Genomic DNA, 14,258 nt, shown 5'->3' on the forward strand with positions numbered 1-14,258 from the left:
GGTCAAAATCAGGATGGGTTGTAGATGCTCGCGCAGAAACCCTTAGGAACCAAGCACAGACTCAAGCAGCTAACTAAGCTGCAAATCAAACGGTTCTGCAGAATATCGTGGCAAATTTGGCAGCTAGACAGGAGTCGGGAGTTCGGGTCGAGGCCTCCCAAATCCATCGACAATTCCAGGATTACCATCCCCCCTGAATTCAATGGGATTGGTGATCTAATGGAGGCCGAGAGATGCCTGGCGGCAGTCGAGCGAATATTTTCAGTTATGGGATGTAACAATGCACAGAAGATTTGTCTTACCTCATTTTTATTTGCCGAAGAAGTGGGCATTTGGTGGCAGACCATAGAACAGGCTTAGTTGACAGCTAGAAATGAGACCTGGGAGTAGTTTAAGACCCAGTCTAACGAGCAATACTTTCCAGATCATGTCAAGGATCTATTAGCAGGGGAGTTCGCTGATCTGACGCTGATCTGAAGCAAGGAAATTTGACTGTGGCTCGGTATGGGGCCAGATTTAGGGAATTGTCTCGCTATGCACCAGGCTGAAAGGGATTGGGTTAGAAAATTTATTAATGATCTACGCCCCTCCATAATGGCAAGTATAGTTAATTTTGGACCAAACACCTTAGTAGAGGCCTGTGAGAAGGCTGAGGTGGCTGAAAGGACGGGGAAAATTCTACAGACTGGCACAATCGTCGGCCGTCAGAAATTAAGGACCTCTGCCAAAGAAGCCCAGGACTGACGTTGGTCCAGGTCAGTCTAAGGTTTTGTGCCCTCATTGTCGGAAAATTCATGCCGGGCATTGCTGGAAGACCATGGCAGTATGTTATAATTGTGGATACCCTAACCACCGAAGGAGGGATTTCCCTAAGGCACCGTCATATGGTTCAACATCGTCCCCCTCCACCGCAGTAGGCTCCATCTTATCCTCCACCTGCTCAGCAAAACCGAGGAAGAGAAAATCTAAATCGCTCTTAAAATTAAGGAAAGGGCGCACCTCAGACATCTTTGAACCGATTCTTTGCACTTCCCAAGAGTGGCAGTGAGGTGTCTAAAGCTAATGATGGAGGTTAGTACCATTAGATTATAATTAATTGCAAATATTTTGTTCCTAAAATTTGAATTTTATTTTATAAGTTAGGCCAAATTTCGATGCTAGGATCGCATTACTAGGAATCTCGCATTAGAAGAAAAAGATGCTATAGTTGGAAAGTTATGAATTCGACCTAAGCATACCAAGACAATGAGATGAAGATATCTAGGAGGAGTTAGAAAAAGGATTGAACGTCGATAGGATGTGATATAAAATTTCTCAAGCGTGGGAGTGATATATAGTTGTATCTTTAAGGGGGAGCTATACTCCAAGTTTCTCTTTCTCTTTTCATATAAATACATAAGTGAGGGGGTGCTATACTCCAACTTACTCTTTCCCCATTCTGCTCTCCTCTTCTCCTCTCTCAACAAAAAGAAGGTGGTTTGGAAACCGATCTTTAGAAGAAACTTTTTTGATTGGGAGATGGCATCCGTTGCAAAGCTTTTTGAAATTCTTGATGAAGGATGCATCAAGCAAGATGGGGAGGACAAGAGGGTTTGGATATGGAATTCTTCAGGTGATTTCAAAGTAAAATGTTTTTATCATCAATTAGTGGTATGCCCTGCGTTTGCGAAAATCGCCAAAGTGTGGACAATCCAAGTTCCTTCTAGAGTTGGGGTATTTTGTTGGGCGGCTTGTCGGGGCAAGATTCAGACGGTGGACTTCTTGAGAAAAAGAAAAATAATAATTGAGGCAGGAGAGTCAGCCAGCCATCTGCTCCTTCATTGCAAAGTGGCTAGTGCGGTGTGGGGTAAGTTGCTTAATTGCTTTGGAATTCATTGGGTTTTCCTTGAATCTCTCCTGGAGCTTCTCCAAGGATAGTCTTTGGTTCCTTTGAAGAAAAAAGGGGAAATTTTGTGAAACGTAGCTATGCTACCCACAATTTGGGTACTTTGGAAGGAACGAAATGCAAGAATATTCAAAGTTGTATCGAGAGGCCCCGCTTTTTTATTCATCAAGGTGATGATAACCCTGACCATTTCTCTTGTAAAAACTCCCATCTTTTGGATTTGTATCGGCTTATGACCTTTGGGAAGGTTGGCAAGAGGTATGCAAGGATGTGGAAAAGAAGCAAAAAGTTTCCCAAATCTGGGATCCCCCTTCCCCCGGCTTTCTAAAATTCAACTTTGATGGTTCTAGTTTGGGTAATCCTGGCCCGGCCAGAATTTGGGGGCGAGGTGGTGTCTTCGAAATGATCAAGGGAATATAGTGTGGGCTTTATCTGGGCCAATTGGGATGGCGGATGCATCGGAGGCCGAGTTACGTGTGGCTCATCAAGGAATTAAACTTTTAGAAACAAATAATGTGGATAATGTGGTAGTAGAAGGAGATTCTCTAAATGTCATCAAATGACTCAAAGGGACTCAAAAGCATCCTTGGAGGTCTGACAGATTCTTTGATGAGATTGGCGACTGCAAAAGATCAACGACTTTGGTTTTTAAGCACGTGCGAAGATCCGCAAATGAGGCAACAGATAGCTTGGCTAGGTTGGGGGTGTCCAAAGAGTCTTTGGCTTTATTTGACTCTCTCCCCCTATTACATTATATTAGTGCTTCTTTGGATCTGTTTTGTTGTATGTTTTTTTCTATCTTGTAATCCGACCATCTCGGTCTCTTTTTAAATAAATTGGCGATCTTTCAAAAAAATAAAATAAAAATGGGCATAGTGAAGTAGCTGTGGTATATGGAGTTTCACTTATTCATTTGAATGAAGAAGATCTATTTTCTTTCTATTTAACTTTTGACTTTTTTTTTATGGGCATCTTTTGACTTTTAGTATCTATATTCAATTTATATATATATATATATATATATAATGTTATATTGGATTTTGTCGATGAAATATGCTTAAATTTTGTTGCACCATTGATTTTTGTGAATAATGAAACATAACTTCTGATTCAACTGTTTAGAAGAATTTTCCTATTTAAGTACATTATATATATATTTTTTGTAGTTGTATAGTTGCTCTTGGATGTAAAAAATGACCATCCTCATCTTTTAGTAATTTTTTTTACATTCTTTTCTCAGGTGTGAAGCTGAGAATAAGTAGTTTGTTGGCCTTTCAAAATTTCATGTTTTCCATTTATGTCATTTTAGCATACATTGTCAATCCATTTAATTATTTTCTGAACTCTCATCAAGTTATGCTAACCTTAATTTGAAGATCACCTATGATAATGGAGAGGTTGAACGCTTATGCTTGGCAAATGAAGATTGGGAGGTCATAAGCAATTCATCCTTGCTTGGGAAGGTATATATAAAATAACTTCATGTTTTTTGCATTTGGAATCCTTGGTTGACAAGGAGATGTTGTATTGATACAGGGTCCAAGCAAGTTCCTTCCAAAGGAGAGGTGAGTGGTTAATACCATTACTTACATTGTTACTTGAGTAGTTCATGGTATTATTGATTCAAACATTTAACTGATCAGTAAGGTATTGGCCATTTGATAAATGGATAACAATTGTCAACTATTGCTACAATGACATGGTTTAAATGTGTTCTCTTTCTAATTGGTGAGATTTTTGGGTCACATTGGTCATTCACGAGGGTCCCCAACTAGTGGTGTGGGTTCCACATGCCATTTTTTTTTATGCGAACTTCTTGCTTATGGTGAACAAGGTTTTAGTTTCGGTTTTGGTTTTGATTTCGGTCCCACGGAAAGGGAAACATTTCGATTTTTGTTGAAAATTTTGGTAGAAATCCTGTAGAATCGTGAAAACATATGGAATCATATGCAAATGATCGAATTTTAACATGAAACTTCAGTAAAATGCTGGAATAAGCACAGATACACACTTGAAAACCATCACTTATGACAACCATCCATAATTGTTTAATAACATTGAACACCTAGTGACATGCACTGTCGCTCCTGTCTGACAATTAAGTACATACCACATTTCACATGTAATTTACATAAAATACGTACACCACATTTCACATGCAATTAACTTAAATATAATTATTTAATACATTCTGATATACTGTACCACTATGGCACTTATGATTTTGGTTTAGATGTGTTTCGGTTTCGGTGTCATTTCAATGGGGATGGAAAGTAAACATTTTGGTCATTTCATGTCTGTTTTGGTGAAAATTTAAAACCATGATGGTGAAATTTCTGTCAACTAGTCAGATGAGTATCTTTTAGGGAAAAAGGAAACTATTTAATTTTTATGTAATTTGTGATGTGAAGTCCCAGTCACCTAGTGGTTCAAAATTTTGCAGGGAATGTCAGCAAGGAAGATTAACTAATTCTGCAGAGCAATCAAAATTGGAAGAAGCAGAGCCTTCTGCATATTGGTTAGAAATGTTTGATTTTTTCTCTCTCTATTGTTTCCATGTATTCTTCAACCTCCAAAACGGAGTACAGTGAATTCAGTAGTGACAATCATGCAGTGATTTTGAGATGGGCTCCTCTGGCTGTCTTGAGGAAGCTGTTGAAACTTTTGGACTTAAAGTTGCGCAACAACAAACCGTGTTATCTGAAAAGAGAAATGGAAATCTTGATAAGGAGACAATTTCTTCTGTTATGGGTAATTTCTATAGCATATTTTCCTTTTCACAGTTGACTGATCATCCATTTCATTTCTTTGGAAACTGATTGCACAAGAGTAGAGTTTTTTTTATTTTATTTTTTGAACGGTAGCAGTTTTCATTAATAAGGAGGGCGACTGAGAAAGTAAACCCTAAAGAAACATCTCAACTCAACAACGCCTTTGTCCCAAACTAGTTGGGGTCGGCTTGTCTGCTTCTTCCCACAAAACATAGTACTAAAAAAAATGCAACCCACATATGGGGGAAGAAAATCGAAAAGCTCTGAACTCTGCTTGTTTTCTTCTTCCCTGGCTAATCTATCCGCAATCCCATTTACTAATCTTCTGACATGGATAAAAGATAAGGGAATATCATTCAATCTATCTCGGATCTCATCAAAATATTGAGTGAACCTCCATGGAGGGACTGAAGAACCTCTAAGCCATCGAATAACATTGAGAGAATCTCCTTCTGCGATCACACGGTCCAAGAGTAGAGAATTTTCTCAGCTGATAAAAAAGGTAGTGCCAACAACAGTGTTTGTTTGGAGGTGTTAGTGCCTACACAACGGTTAATATAATTTGTCATTGCTTAATGATTTATTAATGCCTATATGAGATTTGAAGGAATTCTCCAAAATATTAGTGGCATGATTTTGCAAACTATGATCATTAAAAAAAAAAGATTTTGCAAACTAAAGAGATTTATTAAATATTAATTTTTGTCTTACTAATATTCTCACTAAGTTTTTTCGTGACATACTGGCGTGGTAATTGAAAGAATATTAAATTAAGGAACGTTTTGATATAGTACTGATAGAATTGAAAAAAACAAGACTTGTTGAATTGCCCACTTTTCATGGTGTTGAGAGTGGTAGAGAAAAGAGAGAGTAAAGATTGAGAGAAAAGATTGAGTTATGGTTCTCCCCCTCACTCATGTAATATAAATAATAAAGAGTGAAGTACAAAGACAAGTATGCCCTTGGGCATTACAATAAAGACCTAAAGACCTGTTAACACTCCCCCTCAAGCTGGAATGTAGATATCTAACATTCCTAGCTTGTTACAATTATCAACTAACTTAGCTCTACTTAGAGGCTTCGTGAACATGTCTGCTAATTGATCTGTAGATCTGGTAAACACAGGAGATATGTAGCCTCGCTGAATCAAATCTCTAATGAAATGACAATCCACTTCAATATGTTTGGTCCTCTCATGAAAGACTGGATTCGTGGCAATATAAATGGCGGATATGTTGTCACAGTATAACTGAGCTGGAGAAGGAGGAGGAAATCCAATCTCTGAAAGTAAGGAACGTAGCCACATGAGTTCGCCACTCGTATGAGACATAGCTCTATATTCTGCCTCGGCACTGGATTTAGACACGACATCTTGTTTCTTACTTCTCCATGAAACAAGATTACCTCCAATAAAGGTGCAATATCCTGTAGTAGACCTCCTATCAGCTGGAGATCATGCCCAGTCTGCATCAGTGTATCCTTCAATTTTCTGGTGCCCATCCCTCTGAAATAAAAAACCTTTACGTGGCGAACTCTTCAGATATCTCAATATCTGAAGTACAGCTGTCCAGTGTGAAGTGCGAGGTGAGCTCATATGCTGGCTAACAACGCTAAATGCAAAGGTAATATCTGGACGTGTAAGGGTAAGATAAATGAGCTTACCAACTAAGCATCTGTATCCCCCTGGATCTTCTAACAGGACTCCCTCCTCAGGGAGTAATTTCATATTCTGGTCCATAGGAGTTGAGGCAGGCTTGACTCCCAAACAACCTGTCTCATCAAGAAGATCCAGAACATACTTCCTCTGTGAGAGGTAGATACCCCTAGTCGAATAGGCAACCTCAATGCCCAGGAAATACCGAAGACGACCCAAATCCTTAGTAGAGAACTCTGCCTGAAGGAAGGATTTGAGCCTCTGAATGCCACCTGTATCACTACCAGTGATAATGATATCATCGACATATACTATCAACAGAACACAACCAGCCTGAGACTGAAAACTGAAGACGGAGTGATCAACTAGTGCTTAGGGAGTGATCAATGGCATAATTTCTTTTGGATGATTGTTCCTTTGGGCTTTCAAATTGGTGATGTAAAGATGTTTACGCCTCACAAGACAAGAAATCCCAGGAATGACTGGTCCACTAAGTTTTGGAATGCCCTATTAAAGGGATAAGTTCTCTTTCCCTAGCCCTAACGTGGACTCTAATTTGCAAGACAGGAATGGTTAGATTTCCTGCACCATCAGAGAGCAGAGAAGGAATAAGGGGGGAAATCAAAAGGTCAGCATCAGGTCATTGGCTTTGGAGATGTGTATCTTCCATGAAGACCAAAATGAGTCTTTTTCATTGTCAATGCCCATGGCCCACAATTGCCATTAACCATCAGGTCACCGTCTCCAAATCCTTGACTGATTGGAGCCACTTTTTTTTATGCCCTTTGAATTGTAAAAGTATTGAAGTAGTAGCAGTGGGAAAAGGCAAAACACATGTTGAGTCTTCTATACGATAATGAAATATCCATGTTACATCACTTATATATACAAATGTCATGTAAAATTGCCAATATTCCTTTGACGATTTCAAACGAAATCTGTAGCACTGCCCCCTCAACCTGTTTGCTTCCTTTGAACATTTTCGGCTTGTCATTTATGTATAAATGTTGATTTGCAATCAGCTCTCTAGTGAACACATCTACTACATGGCCCACACTATGTGTGTCTATATCACCTCTTTTTACCTTTTCACAAATGAAGTGAAAATCAACCTCAATATGCTCAGTCCTAGCATGAGACACTTAGTTCTATTACATTTTGGGCACTCTTGTTGTCATAGTATAGTATATGAGATTTTGAACTGATGTGAAGCTCTTATTATAAGTGTCCCTTCGCCCATTATGCTTCTGCACTAGACCGAACCACGATCTTTTGCTTCTTCTGTGCCAAGACGCCATGCATCTTGTTGAGAGTATATATGCGCATATGTTCATCTCCCTATTTAGGGGTATTTATGACGAGTTCTTTAGCCTAATCCTAACCCATACCTCCCTGGCCACACCCCTCTCTTCTCCTTTTCCATTGCCGTAGGAACCCTTACCCCAGCCTGTTTCTCTATTGCTGCACCCCCCTCTTGTCCCTTTCCCATTGCCGCGGCCACCCCTACCCCTTTTTCATCATTGCCGCCCCCTCCTTTGACCTCTTATTCTTTGCAGCAACCCAACCCTAGCCTTTTCTCACTGTTCGCATTTCTTTCTCTTCTTTTTCGGCATCATACCCTAACCCTTTTCCTTTTATATCTGCAAATCAGTCCCTAAAACATACCTTCCTTTATTTCACTCAAGTTCTAAACATCTTTTCATACATCTTCTTCGTTCTGGGGATGGTTCCAGACGTCGGTGATTTATCTTATTGTGGTGTTGGTGATTTGTCTATCCCTGAGCCATATGGTAATCTGTGTTATTACATCTATTGATGCCGTTGGTGGTGCTTGCTTTGTCGGTCATGTGATCAGCAGTTTTGGTTGGTGATTTATTTCTTGTTTGTGGCTTACTTTGTGGTTATCTATGATGCTTGTTGGTGATCTCCATACCCAGATAGTTGTTTGTTATGGACGGGTTGGTGGATGTTTCTGCATATAGATGATGCTTCAAGCTCTCTTTCACTCTGTCTTGGATGCCACTACTAATAAATATCATCAGCATACACAAAGTTGAGTGACATACCTGACAGGGTTTGTCCCACAAATAAGGAGTTATCTTACTCCTTTCATACTGATGTCGTATGTGAGCTTGTTGGAGCCCATATATGGCTTATTTAGCCTGCACATATTCATTCTTTCATACTCATTAGGCTGTTTGATGGCAATTCTTTCCACCACATCTGTGTAGTAATACATTATTAACATCTAGTGTTGATAGAGGCTACCATATCCAAAGGTGTTACATGAGGCTATAACTAAATGAATTGTGGCGCTCTGACTGCTAACATTTCATCACGGTCAAGTCCATGTTGTTACTTTTATCTTTTGTCAAAAAAGGTGAGCTTTATACCCGTCTGTGGTACCATCTGATTTTTGTTTCGAGTTATGAACCCACTTAGATCTGACAACTTTCTGACAACTTTCTTACTGGATGACCTGGGAATAATTTCCGAAGTTTTATTGACGACTGTAAAACCTCTCATAGTATTGAAGGATAACTGGCCTAGCATGAGATATCCTTAGTGAGGTTTCGACCAAGATCACATAAAGCACATGTTAGTGGATTATTGGCTAGATTGTTGTATTTCTCCATAATTTGGTTGACAATGGATGCACTTAAGAAAATTCTCCTAGTGAAATTTAGATTCCATCTTAGATCCTGTTCTTAGTTGATTTTTGAGAGCAAGTTGACCCTGCATTTGCTTCAAACAATAATTTTGATGGCATTTTCCCTGGACCCTGATGTCACTGAGTCCATCTAGCTGTCTGGCAACTTGTATTTCGCTAAATCTTTTTTTAATTGCGTATTTCGCCAAATCTTTTTTGGCTAGTTAAGGCATATAGAGGTGTCATCTTAGGTTAGGGTACTCTGAGTTGAGCTCTTAATTTCACAATGTGTAGTAACATTTGGATTCAGCCTGGGGTGTACCTATCAATGGATGACCCACAGTCCAAATATTCTATAAAACAGATGATGGTAGCCATCTGATCTTACCTGTTGAATGTAATCCATTGGCCATTTGGATGCAAACTGGGTCCTTCCTATTCAATGGATGGCCCACAGTCCAAATGTTTTATCAATGGGACGGTGCAAGCAATCTGATCTTACCTGCTGAATGTAATCCGTTGGCCATTTCATTTGAACTGTCCATTTTGTAGGCCATTGATCGGTTCGCCATGTATGCCCAATTTCAGTTGTCAAGGAAACAGATATATTTTTGTTTCTATTCGAAATTTTGGTGGAAATCTTGTAAACTCCTGAAAACATATGGAAATATATGCAAATGGTAGAATTTTATGATATGACTTCAGGAAATTAATGTATCATCCATAATGGTTTAACAACATTGAGCACCTAATGACATGTGTTGTTGGTCAGGTCTGGTTATTCTGTACATACCACATTTCACATGTAATTAATATAAATATTATGTTTACATACACCACATTTCATATATATTTTATATAAATATAGTTATATACAAGGTTTTAAATTTTGGTTTTGGAATGCATTTCGGTCTTCTCACCGAAATTTCGGAATTTCGGACGAAATCTTTAACGACTATTTTATCTCGTAAATTAATTTTGGCCAAAATTTCGGTAATTTTGGCTGAAATTTAGTGATAATATTAAATAATTATCAAGATTCCAGATTTTTGGGTGAAATCCCTTAAATTGCCGACGAAATTTCGGGATCAGCGAAATTTTGGTCGAGGAAATTTCAAAATTTCGATCGAAATAAAGTAACGTTTCGATTAATATGGATTTCGATTTCGGTCTCAACTGAAACCCGAAATTTCGGATTTCGGTCGAAATTTAAAACCTTGGTTATATAACATATAAAGGTTATACAGCATTATTATACTTATGGCTCTGGTTTCAGTATTGGTTTCGATTTTTGGTATGCATTTCGGTGGGGATGGAAATAGAAACATTCTAGTCATTTCGTGTCGGTTTTGGTGGAAATTTAAAACCATGCTCAGTTGATGAACGGAGTTTGTGTTTTATCTTTCTTTTGCATTTGTGTTGGACAAATTAGATGTTGTCCAGTAGGGTCTGATATATGGCTTGATTGAATCCAAAAATTAGAAATGTAAATAAATCAGTACTTAGCTTTTGTAGAAAAAGTTTCTGTAAAACAGATCGAGAAGAAGAAGGCTGAGTCGTGCCACTGGTCACTCTCCTTAAGAATCGTATCCGCCCCCTACCGGTGCAAACCGGGATCCGCGAACCGATGCTCCAAGATAAAACAGCCAAAGTTGGCTCCAGTCCACGTGCACTCGCTGACTGGTCCACCCAGAATCACCGTAGAACTGTGCTCAGATCAGAACGGAGGAAAGGAAGAAGACAAGCAGAAACTTTGATGTTTTCTGTAAAAAACTATATTCTCCAATGGTTCTGTTCTCTTCTTTTTATAGATGAGAATATGACTGTTGGAGGATAATTAATCACCATTAAAAGACAAAAACGTTTCTCTCCAACAGTCATATTTGTGACTGTTGAGATTTGAAACGGTTTTGCAATTAAGGGGTGTATCTTTATAAAAAACATGGGGTAAAAAGAAAAACCGTTTTTGGGCAATAAAAATAACCTTTTTTTATTTAATACCCAAACCCAAATCCAAACCCAAACCCGGACCACGGACCACGGACCACGGCCACGGCCCGGCCCGGCGAGGCGAGGCGCGCGCGCGCGTGTGTGTGTGATTTACATATGGGCTTGTGCTCTTCTAAAAGCCCAAGACCCAACAAAGTCTAAAGCCTCTTGAAGGCTCAAGCCTTTCTCCAACTCTCCATCTTATATGGATGAGAAGAATTTTCTTCCAAAGCGATGTGGGACTATTAATTTGCCTTTGGTTTTGAAAACACACCACAAGCACACTCACCAAGGTCTTGGGTTCAAGTCCCCACACATGCAAAAGTCTTTTGCTTTAAAACAAGAGAGGGAAACATAATTTGAATCTTCCCTCCAAATTTTTTAAACAAAAAGAAAAAGCATCTTTGACTTTTCAAATCTTTTATTATTATTTTTTTTGTTCTAAAAATTCTAACAATCCCCCACAAGATTCAAAATATAGTTGAAAATTGAAAACGGAAGTATCTGAGCACATTAGAAAATAGAGTGGATTCATACCGGTGTCTTTTGGACTTCAACCGATATTTAGGATAAACAGATTACGTTACCGAGTACGGGTAGAGTTAGACTCCTTCAACCTTTCCTCGTGGGTGTAACTGACTAACCTGTTATCCACACTCTACATTCGATTCCTTGGTGATTCATTCACAGTTTTGGAACATTTTGGCCTTGTTCCCCTCTTGGTTCTCATGAATGTTCTAGAGAATTACTCGTTAAATTCTCATAGGAAGCGGCCTTACCTCCACATTCACTTAGGTCAGTCATCAAGTATGCACTGCAAGTAACATACCACCCAATACAGGTTATGATCTGATTAAGAGTCTATAACTCATCCTCTCTCATTTGTAGTGAACACTATCTTTCATCATTTTGCATCTAGGAGTAGGGGGTGATAGTGTTAACAAACCATCCGGTGACTTGTTAGTACCCATTAAACCAAATTCCAGGGATCTCCTTTCACATTGGTTGGGTGTCCATCACTAATGGTTCATGCCACGAGCTTTAACCCCATTCCTTGCGATGTCTCATAAACCACCTTGTTTATTTGTGGCTTTGTCAGAGGATCTGCCAGATTCCTCTCCGACCTTACAAAGTCGAGTGCTATTGTTCCCTCACTCAAGTATTGCTTTACCAAATTATGCCTCGGGCGTATATGCCTTCTTTTGCCATTATAGGTCTTACTTTTGGCCTTGGCTAAAGCAGCTTGACTATCACAGTGTAAAGACACTGAGGTAACCGGCCTTGGCCATAAAGGCACATCTGCCATAAAATTCCTGAGCCATTCGGCTTCAGCTCCTGCTAGGGTTAAGGCTATAAATTTCGCTTCCATAGTGGAACTTGTACTACAAGTTTGTTTAACCGATTTCTAAGAAATCGCACCACCACCAAGGGTGAATACATATCCACTGGTAGACACTGAATCTCTTGAATCAGAGATCCAATTCGCATCACTATAGCCTTCTAAGACAGCAGGATACCCCTTAAAATGCAGTCCAAAGTTTATTGTACCCTTTAGGTACCTTAACAACCTAGTCAAAGCCTGTCAGTGTTCATGTCCTGGTCTATGAGTGTGTTGACTAAGTTTTCCAACTGCTAGAGCAATGTCAGGTCTAGTACAGTTCATCAAATATGACACTGAACCTATAATCCTTGAGTATTCCTTTTGGGATACCATCTCACCTTTGTTTTTCTTTAGGTGTACCTGACAATCTAAAGGTGTCTTTGCAGGTGAACTATCATATTGTCCAAATTTTCTTAGAATGCTCTCTACATAATGAGACTGAGACAATATTATTTCATTTTCTTTTCTGATGATCTTCATCCCTAAGATTACATCAGCTTCACCCATATCTTTGGTTTCAAAGTTTGACATTAAAAATCTCTTAGTAGATTTTACTATGTCCAAACTAGTACCAATAATTAGTATATCATCTACATATACACAAAGTATTATACCTTTATCCCCATTAAACTTACTATAAACACATTTGTCGGATTCATTTATCTTATACCCATTTGTAATTAAGACACTATCAAATTTGTCATTCCACTGTTTAGGTGCTTGTTTCAAACCATACAGTGACTTAATTAGTTTACAAACTTTGTTTTCATGACCAGACACAATGAATCCTTCAGGTTGTTTAATGTAAATTTCTTCTTCTAAATCTCCATTTAAGAAAACTGTTTTTACATCCATTTGATGTATTACCAATTTATGAATAGAAGCTATAGCTAATAATATCCTAATGGTGGACAACCTAGCAACAGGAGAATAGGTATCAAAATAATCTATCTCCTTTTTCTGTTTAAAGCCTTTAGCTACTAGTCTTGCTTTAAACTTGTCAATTGTCCCATTAGGTCTTAGCTTCTTTTTAAATATCCACTTGCTATCTAGTGCTTTTGTTCCAGGTGGAAGGTCCACTAGTTCCCAAGTGTGATTTTCTATTATGGAATCTAATTCACTTTTAATAGCTTCTTTCCAAAATACAGCATCTGGAGATGTTACAGCTTCAGAGTAAGTTACAGGATCTTTATCTATTAGATAGGTGAACATCCCATCTCCTAGATTTGTTTCTTTTCTTTGTCTTTTACTTCTTCTGAGTTCTTGAAACTCAGAATCCAATTCCTTTTCAGTTTCAGGTTGATTTCTTGAATCATTACTAGGTTCTTTAGGAATTTCTTTCTTCATAGGGAAGTGATGTTCAAAGAACTCAACATCCCTAGATTCAATTATAGTGTTATATTCAAGGATATTTTCAACTGATTTCAAAACTAGAAATCTGTAGGCTGTACTATTTTGAGCATATCCTATGAATACACAATCACATGTTTTAGGTCCTAGTTTTCTTTTCTTAGGTTCTGGTATTTCAACCTTAGCCAAACAACCCCAAACTCTCAAATGAGATAAACTAGGCATTTTGTTATGCCACAGATCATATGGTATTTGACCCTTTTTCTTTGGAGGTATCCTGTTATATATATAACAAGCTGAAAGAAGTGCTTCCCCCCACAAGTTCAAGGGTAAACCAGAACTTATCAACATAGCATTAAACATGTCCTTTAATGTTTTGTTCATTCGTTCTGCTATACCATTTGATTCAGGTTGGTACGGGGCTGTGGTTTCATGGATAATACCATTATCATCACAGAACTTAGTTATAGAGTATTCTGTACCTCTATCTGTTCTAAGTCTTTTAATTCTTCTATCTAACTGATTTTCCACTTCATTTTTATATTTGATAAAGGCTTGTTCCGCCTCATCTTTAGTTC

The 14,258-nt window shown here is 38.5% G+C and overlaps 1 protein-coding gene across 4 annotated transcripts in view; it reads left to right on the top strand.

The window, feature by feature from the left end:
- The window catches only part of LOC143888340 (ARM repeat superfamily protein), a 99,326-nt gene that overhangs the window by 81,805 nt on the left and 3,263 nt on the right, over positions 1-14,258 (top strand). For 2 of the 4 annotated variants that reach the window (XM_077392723.1, XM_077392722.1), the window contains exons 28-31: positions 3,262-3,348; positions 3,422-3,450; positions 4,329-4,403; positions 4,500-4,636. In XM_077392723.1, the coding sequence (XP_077248838.1) occupies positions 3,262-3,348; positions 3,422-3,450; positions 4,329-4,403; positions 4,500-4,636 (328 nt within the window). Of the gene's footprint in view, positions 1-3,261; positions 3,349-3,421; positions 3,451-4,328; positions 4,404-4,482; positions 4,637-14,258 lie in introns of all 4 variants that reach the window. The other 2 variants (XR_013254534.1, XM_077392724.1) reach the window with 2 other exon arrangements.

The sequence above is a fragment of the Tasmannia lanceolata genome, unplaced genomic scaffold, assembly GCF_043159265.1.
Source record: "Tasmannia lanceolata isolate RefF3 unplaced genomic scaffold, GAP_Taslan_0.1 ptg000012l, whole genome shotgun sequence".
Classification (NCBI taxonomy): Eukaryota; Viridiplantae; Streptophyta; class Magnoliopsida; order Canellales; family Winteraceae; genus Tasmannia; species Tasmannia lanceolata.